The 14095-nt window shown below is 43.9% G+C and overlaps 2 protein-coding genes across 5 annotated transcripts; one reads left to right on the forward strand and one right to left on the reverse strand.

Annotated features, from left to right (window-relative positions):
- The first annotated feature begins 109 nt into the window (after positions 1-109).
- LOC115045260 (NADH dehydrogenase [ubiquinone] flavoprotein 1, mitochondrial-like) lies at positions 110-3493 on the forward strand. The gene is made up of 10 exons (XM_029504861.1): positions 110-193; positions 454-536; positions 626-796; positions 913-1096; positions 1179-1368; positions 1509-1721; positions 1820-1986; positions 2074-2155; positions 2296-2441; positions 2575-3493. The coding sequence occupies exons 1-10, from the start codon at positions 110-112 to the stop codon at positions 2668-2670; spliced, it is 1416 nt and encodes a 471-aa protein (XP_029360721.1). The 3' UTR covers positions 2671-3493.
- On the reverse strand, positions 2787-9487 carry khdc4 (KH domain containing 4, pre-mRNA splicing factor). Of its 4 annotated transcripts, none has more exons than XM_029504858.1 (14): positions 9353-9487; positions 8745-8940; positions 7938-8066; positions 7755-7834; positions 7601-7653; positions 7332-7510; positions 6967-7178; positions 6831-6891; positions 6176-6227; positions 5754-6010; positions 5479-5622; positions 4884-4993; positions 4712-4797; positions 2787-3771 (listed from the first exon to the last, which is right to left on the reverse strand). In XM_029504858.1, exons 1-14 carry the CDS (start codon positions 9379-9381, stop codon positions 3539-3541), a joined length of 1821 nt encoding a protein of 606 aa, XP_029360718.1. In that variant the 5' UTR covers positions 9382-9487; the 3' UTR covers positions 2787-3538. The 4 variants fall into 4 exon arrangements, 3 of the variants coding, with proteins under 3 accessions (XP_029360718.1, XP_029360719.1, XP_029360720.1); XM_029504859.1 differs by having other exon boundaries at positions 3623-3890; XR_003840870.1 differs by having other exon boundaries at positions 3714-3771; positions 4884-4965.
- Between the last annotated feature and the right edge of the window lie 4608 nt (positions 9488-14095).

A 14095-nucleotide genomic window follows, 5' to 3' on the forward strand; every position in this document is an offset into this window, starting at 1 on the left:
GCAGCAGGTCAGATGGAGCTGCTCCCTCCATAACAGAAGCTGCACTCTGAGTGGGGAGACACCTCTGGAAGGCCGCTGAAACAACTCGACGGTCTGCCTCCTCTGCAGGATGTTGCCCCCGCGGATACTGTGTGGCCCTTTGGCCCGGCAGATCGGCCTGCGTCTTACCTACAGCACCGCGGCTCAGCCACAGGTACAGACACACACACACTGAGACTGACAATCAGGGTGAGTTTTATTTGGCGTATTTGAACTCTTTAAAGTGCTCATTGACATTATTATAAAAGCACTGCAGATTTATTTCATTAGTACACATATATAATCACATTTCTGACCAACAGCACAAGCTGGCATGTGATGCAAAATTAGGAGTCAACTACTGCGATCAAGTGTGTAAAAAAATTATAAATAAATAAAATGAATCACACTTTTCATATTATGTTCTGTCACCAGGTGAAACCACAAAAGACCAAGTTTGGCCCTTTAAATGACCAAGATCGAATATTCACTAACTTATATGGCCGTCATGACTGGAGGTAAAACACATGAATTTACAAGCTGTCTGCTGTCTAATGACCTGAAACTAATGGAAACAATCTTTCATTGCATCATCTGTGTGTACCAGACTGAAGGGAGCACTAAAAAGAGGAGACTGGTACAAGACCAGGGAGATCATACTGAAGGGACCAGACTGGATATTGAATGAGGTTAAAATCTCAGGGCTCCGGGGCAGAGGAGGAGCGGGCTTCCCCACTGGAATGAAATGGAGTTTCATGAACAAACCCAGTGATGGCAGGTAGGGGAAAGAAGGAAAAAGCAAAAATAAATAAATTAAAATCTGTATTAAATTAATCAATCCACACTGTTAATACATCTGTGCACTCTGCGTCTTCCCTCTCCCATCTGTCCTAGGCCTAAGTATCTGGTGGTGAATGCTGATGAAGGGGAGCCTGGAACATGTAAAGACCGTGAGATAATGCGTCACGACCCCCATAAGCTGATAGAGGGCTGCCTGGTGGCGGGAGCAGCCATGGGTGCCCATGCTGCATACATATACATCAGAGGGGAGTTTTACAATGAGTCATCTAATCTACAGGTATATAACTATTCAGAGGAACAGCTTTGTGTTATGATTTGTGTTATGCTGCCTTATTTGTGGTGATGTCGTCTTCAAACAGGTGGCTATTAATGAGGCCTACAGAGCCGGGCTCATAGGGAAGAATGCCTGTGGCTCTGGGTATGACTTTGATGTGTTTGTCATGCGTGGAGCTGGAGCCTACATCTGTGGGGAGGAGACAGCCCTCATTGAGTCTCTCGAAGGAAAGCAAGGGAAACCCAGACTCAAGCCACCATTCCCTGCAGACATAGGTGCAGTAAAGGCTCCACAGTCTCCTTCATCTGGTTTCCTAGAACAGTTAATTGTGGGTTCAATTAAAGCATAATTGCTTTATAATGTAATGCGAGCCTTTAGGTGTTTATTCGCTGCCTATGCATTTCTCTTCCTTCAGGGGTGTTTGGATGCCCAACGACAGTTTCCAATGTGGAGACAGTCGCTGTGGCACCTGCAATCTGTCGTCGAGGCGGAGCCTGGTTTGCTAGTTTTGGGAGGGAGAGGAACTCTGGGACCAAACTGTTCAACATCTCCGGTCATGTGAACACACCATGCACAGTAGAGGAGGAGATGTCTATTCCTCTGAGGGAGCTAATAGAGAGACATGCAGGTGTGTGTTTACACTTCTCCTGTGTTGATGTTGGTTTACTGGGAGATGTTGATATGACATCCTCTTCCATCTTCTTTCCTCTTCTGTGATTGGTGCAGGAGGAGTGAGGGGGGGCTGGGACAATCTATTAGGAGTGATCCCAGGGGGGTCCTCCACTCCCATCCTCCCTCAGCATGTGTGCGATGATGTTCTGATGGATTTCGACGACCTCGTCCGTGCAGAAACTGCTCTCGGAACTGCAGCCATCATTGTCATGGATAAGTCGGTAAATCCTGAATAATTGCACAATGCACTGCACCTTCAGTTCCAATCAGATCTTAGTGGTTATTTGTTTGTTGTATTTTTCCTTCAGACTGACGTGATCCGTGCCATTGCACGTTTGGTTGAGTTCTATAAGCACGAGAGCTGTGGCCAGTGCACCCCCTGCAGAGAGGGTAAGGAACTGAACAATGTCTGTTCAACTGCTGCGAACCGAGCAGTTCACTTGTTCTACAGTCAATCTCCATGCCCTCTTTCTTTTTTTGCAACTTTGTGAAAGTGACAAGATTTTAATGATCCTGTCTCTCTTTGTCAGGTGTGGATTGGATGGATAAAATGATGTGGAGGTTTGTGCGAGGAGAAGCAGCAGTCTCAGAGATTGACATGATCTGGGAGCTGAGCAAGCAGATCGAGGGACACACAATCTGTGCCCTGGGGGATGGAGCCGCTTGGCCTGTGCAGGTATTGTTTTGCCCCCCCCCCAACAGTTTCAATATAAATCATTTAAATGAGGTTCAGCATGACAGCTCCTGAGGCTGTAAACTCAAGCAAACACTAATTTTAAATTTTAACAGCTAACATTTTGGATCAACAGGGCCTGATCCGTCATTTCCGGCCAGTCATGGAGAGCCGTATTGGTCAGTATAACAAGAAAAACCCTCCAAGAGAGCCCGAGATCGAGATGATATGAAAGTGTGCACATTCATTTCAGCTTTGTCCTCTAACAACAGTGTAATTACATATGTCATATTGTTAAACAGCTTTTGAGCATAGTTTTTGAAACAAGAATATCTTTTATTCTTAATACTTTACAGTGAAGCTCATTGCAGAATTTTGAGTTTCTTTCAGGCTTAAATTTACAAGTAGACCATTTTGTAATAAATTCTGCAGTCAAATAGGATGACTGCAGATGAGATGTGACTGACTTGGTACATTATGATCTTTATGTCTGGACAGACTTTCATGAGGAAATCATACAGTGCGATAAACCACAGGCTCAACCATGCAATAAATTATGTTTATTTATTTCACAAAGGCATGAAATAAATTTCAATAGATTATCCTACATTTTAGTCCAATTTCATCTGTACAAAAAAAGCAGCATAGGAAAGCATGGTGTCACATGGAAAGGGGCTGAAAAGTAAGAAATTTGGGAGAAAATTGAAAGTGGTCAGTGCATCATCATTGCCATGTGATTTTGTTTTTAAAAAGACACAAACACTTCACCTGGCATGAGCGATCACTGTGTTCAAAATAAATTTGAAGACCGAAGAATATTGCTAATCTGACCATCTAAACATCCACAAAATTGTTTGGTGTACGAGTCCTACAAGTCTTTGTCTTCAAACTATAATGTGTGTACAAAAAAGCAATAAACAGGAGTCTTGCAAAACATTATAGTATCCCCTTGGACCCCAGTATTTAAATTTGACCAACTTATATTTATGAGTCATCATCTGTGTGATTAATGTGTGATGCTGCTGGAAAAAGATGGGCTTTGGGGGACCATCCTGTAAGACTTGGAAGAAAGCACTGAGGGCGTTAAGGATTTTTCTGCTTTAGGGTGCCATCCAGAAAGGCATCGATTGTTGCTGTGGCTGTGTTTTTGCACGGGGGGGTGGTGGGGGAGGGCAGCGATAGCCCTGTGTCCAGCCTGAAGAGGTGGCGGTGGGGGGGATTGCCCCGGGGTTACCTGGCCCAGAGACTTTGGAAGTTGAGTGGTCTTCCTCTTCATCAGAAGAGTCACCAGTGTATGCTACTAAACCTGTTTTCAATCTTTTCACTGTGGGCTCTGAAAGAAGAAAAGGTTGGACAAGCACAAGAAAGGAAAAGACAGGATATTTGGGATGGAAGGGAGAGAATTATGGGGAGAGAAAGGCACATGACATACAAAAAACAAAACAGCAGCAACTTAATTCAGGTAAGACATAATTATTCCAAACACATTTTGGGAGAAATAAAGAGTTAATAGATTTAAATCAATTTTATCAGGAGAGTAGAGGGGGCAGCCATTCGAAAGTAGCCATTGGTTGGTGGGGAGCGACAGTGTTTGGCCATCCAATCGAGGCAGGACAGCGTCACGAGACGAGTCGTACCCCACCCCCAATCAGTATCCAGCATCACACCAGAGATACATGGAAGAGAAGAAAAACACAGAGAAAAAGAGAAAAACACAAAAACAGGAGAGATTTTTGTTAGTACAGAAATCAAACTAACTACAGACACTCCAGACTGATGATGTCATCAGAGCGGGATGTTAAGGTGGACTCGATTTATCAGACATCTCTACAATGTACAAAAGATGTTGAGTCATAGCTCCACCTCACTGCAGCTTTCTAGTCACAGCTGCAGAACCCTGCAAGAATCATAAGAAGCATAAAGGCCAGTTTGAGTTTGTGACTGTGTGAATATGATGCTTTTATCCACAACAGGGGCCTTGATTGTGCAAAACCAAATGAGAAAGCTTATTCTTTTGAATTTCCAACTGTGTCTTGATACATGTGCTGGGGCTGTATGTAACCGCAACACCTCTTGAACAATCTTAAGTATAACCATCGAATTTGAGACAGCCCAGTGGCTTGGAGGAGGATTGACGTTTTACTTTCTGTAGCTCTACATTAAAGTTGTGAATAGATCCAGGCTGAGCTTATAAAGGGGGAAGAGGCCACAGTCAGGAAATGTGGATTTGGATTTGGGCAGGGATTTGTCTGTCCACAAGATAATGCCCTTACCCACGGGACCTTGCGGTGCCCTTCTCTCCTCCATCTTGGGTCTCACTCCATTCACAGGTAAAGGTGGTGGAGGCATTAGCTGCCTACTGGAGAACAGAGAGAGAAATGGTGTGACCACTGCACACTTTCAAAGTTTTCATTAATCTGAACATTATGATAGAACTCTGTCTACCTGTCCCTCTCACTCGGCGGGCCAGAGGAACTCGGTGGTGGGGGTCCTGTTGTCTCTGGGCTGCCCACTGGGAAGCCTGCACCTAAATTAGTCATATGAATGGGTCCATGCTATGAGCAGAAAAACACACAGGCGCGATTAGCAGATATCCTCTACTGAACCCTGTCCTGACACTTTAATCTGTAATAATATACCTCTCCAAGGGTCAAAGTGGAAAAAAAAAAAACAAAACAAAACAAAACCTGGCAATGTAAGTTATAGCTTACCACAAGTGTGTGATTATACTGACATTTTTCCGCTGTTCAATATGAAAAGACACTTAAAGCTTATTAGAAATTGTATACCTTTTTCTGAAACTCCATATTAGCAGAAACATAAGTGAATTGAAAATGAGGAACGGGAACTGGCAGGCAATCCTATCTCAACCACTGTGCATAAAACATTTGAGGAAAGGAATCTTGAATCCAGACAGCAAAGCAAGAGAGAATCTTATCACAGGTTTATAATTGACTGATCAAGCTGATTGAATGAATATACAGAAGGGGGAAAAAAACACAAACAAGTTGGAAAATAAGTATTGAGGAGCTGTTGTCACCTGGTAACCGAGCAGGCCACTGTCCCTCTCATCTGGTACCTCCTCTGTGAAGCGTCTTTTCTGTGGTGGGTTGGCTGGGGTGGCAGGAGGGGGAGCTTTGGGTAGCGCTGAAGCGGATGGTGGAAAAGGCACAGGAGGAAGCGTCTAGAAAAGAATAGAAAAGGAAAGAAATTATTATTATTGTTTTGAAAGCTGCTTAAGTAAATATCAAATATGTGTTTCTGAATGAAATATTTTTGTTGAACTAAATTTAAGATGTAATGCCTCGGCCTCACCTGTGGCACCGTGCCTGAAACTGGAACAGGAGCTGGAGTGGGGTTGGGGGCTGGAGTGGGTGGAGGGTGAAGGGGGTATTGAGGGGGCACAGTTGTGGGTGCTGCAGGTGGTATTGGCGGGGGGGCAGTGTAAGGTGGAGGGACTGGCTGTGGCTGAAGTGGGGGTGCTGACATGGGGTAGCCTGGTTGGTATCCAGGAGGGGGGTAGTATGGAGGCTGAGGAGGCATCCCGTTCACCACTGGTGGCTGCACAAAGCCTAGATGAGGAAGAGAAGGGACACAGATCAAATTAAACTTTCTCAGTGACTTCCAAAATCACATCAGTATGTCTGATTAGGAACTTTACCGCATTATCTGAGAACAACCACAACTATGCAAAATGATAAGTGAAATTGACAGAAAGACAACTGATTGTTGTGTACCTTGTTGTGATGGCATCATTTGATTGAGGAAGCGAGAATATTCTGCATGGACCTACAGAAAAGATAAGCATTATATTTAAGGCTTGTCATAGCAAGTTATTGCTTTAGCGCAAGTTGAAATTTGTGAGATTTTAGCTCTAAATGAGGATGGAAGCATTGACTGTGTTAACAGTGTTGTTTTAATGGTTAACTTCTTGATGATGCCTGTGGAGATGTCCTGCCATATTTGTCATGTTACCTGTGGAGTACACTACATGCATGCAACAATATTTCCAAACCTGTGATTTCAGGAGGGAGTTAGGAGTTTGGTTCATTTGTCTTCCATATCAGAGTTTGCCATGGTGTTTTCACTGGCTGTGGATTCAGCTAAGAGGAGGTGATGTAGTCTTGCCTTCAGGACATGACATTGAAGGTGTGGCTAAATCTTCCTTTGGTTTCAAAGGTTGAAATCCTAATGTTATTTCAGTCTGATTCATGATTAGGATTGTGACACCCCTAGTGATCAGTGCTAAAGCTTATTTTCAACCAATTTGTTTAACTGAAGCTTACACAGCAGTAAAGTGACCTTTGGAATTATACAAGCTTGTACCAAGAAACAGTTGTAGTTTAAATGGGAAAGCAAAGACAATTATTTCAGTAAGTAGAGTTTACTCACTGTCTGAAGCAAGTTCTCACACAAGGTTTTGGCTGCAGCAAGTCCTTCTGGTTTAGGATGACTGGGAAAAAAAGGAAAATTTGTGGCTCGCTCATATTACTGCAATTAACTGCTAAGTTCTTTGAAAAACACCCACCTGATGTAGATGTACATGGGTTCAAAAGCCTCTCTTCCAGAGGCAGGCTCTAGACAACCTGATCCTTTCCCTCTGAGGAAGACTTTAGCCCCTGTCTCAGCCTGAATGTGTTGCAGATATGAACATCCAGGACCTTCGACTCGTTCTTTGACCACAAACCCTGGGATAGCGTGCTCCAGCCCCACAAAGACTTTATCTTGAACATAATGCATCTGAAAGTACAGACAACATAATAGCATAAATGTTTAAATTACTGCTACTGAAAGGGAAGTAAAGACTAATATAGTTATGGATTAATGTAAATTTTAAGGTGGTTTCATGGTGGCATCTTACTTCATTAAAACTACAAAAGGTAATTGTCTTACCCCTGACTGAAAGTGTGGTTTGTGATGGGTCATGGGGGGCAGTGAGGGTGGAGTCGGGTTGTGCTGCTGGTAAACTGTGACTGAAGCCCCACTGGGTGAGAAGGACGACGATGACGATGAGGCAGTTGCAGCCTTCACTACACCATTGGTGATTATTTCTTTGATTCTATTGACAGCTCCTAGAGAGTCAGGAGCAACAATAATTAGTCCAATTGCAGTTTATATGAAGACATATTAATTACTGATTTAAACTATGACAAAATACTGACTGTCAACAAGCTCTCTTGTCTGCCCTTGGACATGAAGGTACAGAGGTCTATCACTGTATAGAAAGAGAAGAAGCAAGGTTTTGTTAATACAGCAGTGTGGTACATCCAAAAAAGTAGTTTCATGATTTGGTACAAATACAATAAGAGACATCACCCTGGGAGAGCTTTGCTTTTCTCCTCTGCTGTCATATAACGCCCTCTGGTTGAAACTGCAGCACCACTAACTTTACTGATCTGGAGATCAACCATGTGAAAGACACAAAACATATAAATTATTAATATATAAATGTGTTGGTAAAATTAAATCTAAGTAATGATTGTCCATATTTTTGCTGACTTCATCTTGCATTTGCCCACGCGTCAGGAGATTTCGACAGGTTATTGGGACATCGTTGATCTCAACCTCTGCTACGACCAGGTCGTCTTTGGCTTTTGTTGGGACTGGAGGCTTCCCGGCACCCACAACCTGAGTAAGGAGCCGAGGTAAACAAATACTGGAGGAAAACATGTGGAGCATTTGTGGTAAAAGTACTAATTTTGCAACTGATGCTTTCAACCCCATTAGGAGTCACTTAACATTTCAAATAAACAAATTGAGATGCATAGACACTAAGAGTTTTCAGCAGATAGCTTTTTGTGCCACAACATAATGATAGAAATGGAGAATACTTATACACAGTGGTAACATTGTTTCAGCTCCAATGTCCTTTGACAACCAGGGCTAACTATGAAGTCATATTTCTCTCCGGCTTATCAGAAACTCTGTGCAAACTTAATATTAATGGGGTTATGCGTCAAGGTAAAATCTAAATCTCATTAATTTGTCATCAAATTGATCCTGTTAATAATACTGTTAATCTAGTATTGCCAAAATTCAGTCGGGTCAACTGATTTGCAAAACAAATAAAGAGATATTAAACTGTTGTTTTACCGTGGTGTTGATGTTACAGTAATAATTCTAGTGTTTGACTAATTTCTATTGTCTCTTGATTGAAGCTCCATTCATTAAGGCCACCTAACCGAAATAAATGCACTCCACCATTGTCCCATCCTGACAGGACCAAAGCGGAAATGGCAGTCCTGTGTGTGCGCTGATAAAGGTAGCTCACAGGCTGTATGATGTTCATTTTAATGACTTCTTTACCTTGTCAGGGAGTCCCGGAGCTCCTATCTGTGAAGGCTTGAGTTTGCCCTTGGCCACCAACATGGCATTAATCTTGGCAGCCACCGCAGCGGCAGCATCCAGAGCTCCGGTCGGTGCAGACTCACCCTCTCCCATCCCACCGGGACCGGACCTGGGACCGGACCCTGGACCGGGCTGGTCCCATTTACTGCGGCGACTGAGATGGCAAATAAGATATAATGAAAGCGGGGAGACAAAACGGAGCGTGTGATTAACGATCGAGCTTTTATTTCCGACACAAACCGCCCAACAACAACAACCTGCGATTAACCGAAAACAATGGCCATGTTATTGTTGGAGTGAAGAAATTACACTTTGAAGCTTTACTTGGTTTTCCCCAATATTCATGTATCATTATGTTTCGTGTAAACACACGTCCGGATACATCTTTCTTCTTATTGACATGAAACAAAAGAAAGGTAGCTCCGACCAGCAGCGGTCCGACAGCAGTCCGCCATGATTCCATAAACTGGCAGCGTCAGCTAGCTTAGTGGGCTAACTGACAGCATCTGGACGGTCGCTCCAATTCAACAGAAAAATACACAATAACTCCCGTTTGAGACGCTCACCCGCCGTTCTGGGTCCCACAAAATGACATTAATATCCTGTCTAGCTTTGTTCCTGGCCGCAAAGAAAAGCGTGAAGGACCGACCGGTCGACTCCGGCACAGCTAACAGTATTTTGGGCTCCAGCTTCGTGCTGCTGCGCCGTTTCCGCCTCCGGTTAAACTTGTTTCTGGCAATAAAACCACAAGAGGACGCCAGATACTAACATGTGTTTGTTTTAAATTTCATCAAAAGAAAAAGAAGAAAGTTTGATGTGTGATGCCTCTGCTGCCTCACCTGAGGCTTTCATCAGTTCACCATCATCCCCGGTGAGTTCCCCCAGAGGAGGCGATCGTGTGTCCGCTGAAGGAGGACGGCTGAGCCGCAGGACAAGCTGCAGGTCCGAGGGCAGGCCGGGACATCCAGACTGAGACATCCAGGCCGGGACATCCAGACTGGGACATCCAGACCGGGACATCCAGACTGTGACATCCAGACTGAGACATCCAGGCCGGGACATCCAGACTGGGACGTCCAGGCCGGGACGTCCGGGCTGGGACATCAGGGCTGGGACATCCAGGCTGGGACATCCAGACTGAGACATCCAGGCCGGGACATCCAGACTGGGACATCCAGGCCGGGACATCCAGACTGAGACATCCAGGCCGGGACATCCAGACTGTGACATCCAGGCCGGGACATCCAGGCCGGGACATCCAGACTGGGACATCCAGGCCGGGACATCCAGACTGAGACATCCAGGCCGGGACATCCAGACTGTGACATCCAGGCCGGGACATCCAGGCCGGGACATCAGGGCTGGGACATCCAGGCCGGGACATCCAGGCCGGGACATCCAGGCCGGGACATCCAGGCCGGGACATCCAGGCTGGGACATCCAGGCCGGGACATCCAGACTGTGACATCCAGACCGGGACATCCAGACCGGGACATCCAGACCAGGTAAGTCTCAGGAATCACGCTGCTTGTTCATATGTGAAGCTTAATCTTGGGAAATGCACGTCCCATGTGTCAGGATTTACTTTATTCATTGGCTTGTGCTTGGTGTGACACTTGTTTAACCTTCTGTATCAATGAAAATGGCAGCAAAAACACAAAAGTGTAAACTTGTGTTTTGCTAACTTGTCTGGGATGTTTTGTGCATGAACAATTGAAGACTAGTTGTAGTACTTTTAAACTATGGTACTATCACAAGTTCTTTATCGACTGTTAGTACAGTATTTTTCCTATTAGCATTATTGCAGCATTATGAAGTGAAAACATAAAAAAATTAAAAGTAAATAGGTCATATATATATACAATGAATCTGAAAACAAGATCTGTCCATGGAATTTTAAGGTGACTTGTTTTCTATAATTGTTTGGATCATTGACGTCTCTTTGGCAAAGAGGTTACAAGCTAAAAGCCTTCCACATCTACCAGTGTGAACACAGCTGTCAAGCTGTAAGCTGACAATGTGCTCTGCGAAGAGAACCAGAACCAGAACCAGAACCAGAGCCTGAGCCACAGGCCCTGGTTCATACTAAAGACTGTCAGGGATCCACATCCCTGTCTGCTCTCATGTATTCGGTTACTCTGAGTAAATCTGGCAAGTGTTCAGTTTCTGACCACCTTGGAGCTCAGAGACACAGCCAAGAGGTGCAGGTTTCTGTGGAAGGTGAGAGCTCTCTGTGGGGGAAACATGGATCAACAGATTGAAGAACCAGAGGCCCTATTTGAATTTCTTTTGTACTGTGCTGCAGGGTGTTGAAAACGGTCTGCAAAACTCTGTTTTCATGAGTTTGATTAGGATCAAGGTCAGTCGTGTGTGCGTAAGCGGAAATGGCTTTTGTCTTTAAAAGGATCCGTATTAGTTTCCATTTGCAACACTAGCTTTGTTCATGCTCATCTATTGGTGCCAAGTTATTTTTACATTTTTTTTTTATTTATGAATGAAGGTACTGCTGCGGCAACTAAATACCTTTTCTACTGTTTTAAGTTTTCAGTTGTGTCTTTACTGAACTAATTGACTCAAGTAGTGAGTAATCTTGAGTTTTCAAAAAATCTATTTTCGTGATTTTACATGTTTTAGTGTTCACATTTTGTACATTCCGTTTCCTCGATCTAGCATTTTAAATTCAAAATCTTGCCTCTAAAACGGTCAAAATTCGAATAAATTTAATTTTGTCCTCGAGACTGAGTGAAGAGCTTATTCTGCTGTGGTGGCCCCTAAAGGTGGGAGGTGCCCTGTCCTCTGGGGACACTGTAACTAGGATGGGTCAGTTACCGGGCCATTTGAGCTGGAACTTCAATCTCTATAAAGGCGGACAAGTGGATGGACATGTTGTGTAACAGAGAAAGAGGGAACAATTGCAGCCATTTTATTTAACTATGAAATCTTTAACCAGAGCTGAAAAAACGTGCAACTATATAAGCTTTCATGTTTGTACAACAACAGTATTACCCCAAAAGGCTAACTGAGTTAAAGTACTTGTCTGAGGAACAGAATTATTAATGTGGCCGTACTGTCACACAGGAAAATATGCAGACTGAGTGAAAATAAATTTGAATGTTTATGACATATTGACTTATAAACCTTTTTTTTTTCTTTCCATAAGGAAACCATTTTCTTCATTTGGCAGTGTGGCGGTTGTGAGGTGTTTAGTGGGAGAATCATTCGTTCATTCATTCATCTTCAACTGCTTATCCGTTTCTGGATCGCAGCGGTTGCTGGAGCCAATCCCAGCTCACATTGGGCGAGGGTGGTGGAGTCCATTGCGGGGCCAACACACAGAAACAGGCAGAGGAACAACCTGAGTGGGAGAATGAATATTGTCAAACTTTGGTTTGCTCACAGATTCATCCCTTTATTTGTCCTGCAGATGGCAGTCTCATTTTAACTTTTTATTTTTCTACCTCACACATGTAGTGATGTGCCATTTTTACCCGTTGAACCAACCAGTTTAAAGCCCTAACTTTACTATCTTGAATTAAACTTTGAATTTATCAAATATTCAATTAAATCACTCATAGCAATACCATGGCAATCCTTTGTGTAGAATGCATCGAAGCCATAAAAGTTTTTCATCTGTTGTGCTGGAAACATGCTTGCCATTTTGTTTTTCTTGAAAATGCAGAAAACAATCAACCTAATCTAATGAATTAATGTGTCACTAAATCAAAGAATCAACTAATCTCTTCAGCTTTAACACAGTGTCATAATAATGCATAATGTCCCTGCTTAGCCATGTTCCTCCGTGCATGAACCAACCAAAGGGTTCAGTTGAGTTAGGAGTCAGATGGTCAGAGGTCAGGGCAGCTCTGACGCCTGAGTTGACGGGGATGGCTCTGGAGGAGGAGGCATGAAAGGACGGAGAAACAGTGAAACACAGGCAGAGCAAGAACGAGCGAGAGAGGTAGACGTGCCATATTTACTGTCTTTCCTCGTAAGAGCTGAAGTGCGAACGGTAATGCGTATGTCAGTTGATGTAACCTCCGGCCTTCCCGGCCCACAAGCCTTGGTCTGGCCTGATCCTGGCGGCTGACACTGTGGTGTGAAGTCAGAGGATGTGCTGGGGAGGAGGGTGCCTCCGTGTGGGGTTACCATGGGCTGAACAAAGAAACACTGTGTGTCTAGTTTCAGTGTTTGTTGTCAAACCAGTAATTGCAAGCAGTTTTTATTTTTATATTGTGTTCACTACGTGTGCCACCATTGTGAAATTTGAACTAATACATTTGAAAGATGCGGCTGTGATTTGACAAACGTTAAAAGCTCGAAGATGAATGATAGTTTTTGTCATTCATAATTCTAAAATGTGCAGTGAACTTCATAAACATTAACTTCATCGAAGGTGAGACCCTGCTGAGGAATAAATATGTAGGGGACACAGAAAGTGCAACAGCGATGAAAAATGATTAAGAGAGGAAAAACAGATGGGAAGATTGAATTTTACAGAAGGCAGGCAGAGGAGGAGTGCAAAGGGAATCTTTTTTGTGTATGTCTGGAGAGAATGGTAGCCTCTTATACACCTCACAGCGGGAATTTGGCCCAGGCTGCAGCCTCGTCTCGTCTAAGCAGTGGGGTGCTTTCCTGAGTGGGCTGCCCAGGGGAGGGGCACCTGCAGCAGCCTCAAACACTGGTCAAGAAGAGAGCCTTGCGGGCGGGGTGAGGGGTACTGGAATGGAAAGATGCATGGCAGTTCCAGGAAAAGGACATGTGCTGATTTTATGAAATTCTCAGGTAGAGTGATGCTCCCAAAAGGAAATATTTGGCATTGTGTTTTCCCCACGGACCGGTGAGGAGGACACTGCCTGAATCCGAAGCTTCTGCTGCTCAGGAGGACAAAAGTTATGATTGGAGCAAGTTGGCCAGTGCTGGCAACTACTAATACAAACAACACAGAGTTTATAGATCAGCCAGTCTGCCAACTGAGACAATATTTTCCATCCATTTGGTTGGATTGACCAAACACTGTGTATTTGAGGTTTATCAAACACTCAGTCATCCCCGCTGACCTGAGGCACGACTTAATCATCTGATATATTGAGTTTTAGAATACACAGACACCCAAAAGCTGTCCATTTCGACAACTCCAAAAATTGAACAACCTCTCTGTGCTTTAATATCCACACTACCGCGATATGTATTTTTTGGATGAAATTCATCTTTACACAAGATACACCCTCCATCTCTTGTGTCATTATGGTATGACCCAGGGGTTCAAAAATCACCCACATCATACGAGGGCTTCTGATTCAAAGTTTATA

The sequence above is a fragment of the Echeneis naucrates genome, chromosome 6 (assembly GCF_900963305.1).
Source record: "Echeneis naucrates chromosome 6, fEcheNa1.1, whole genome shotgun sequence".
Classification (NCBI taxonomy): domain Eukaryota; kingdom Metazoa; phylum Chordata; class Actinopteri; order Carangiformes; family Echeneidae; genus Echeneis; species Echeneis naucrates.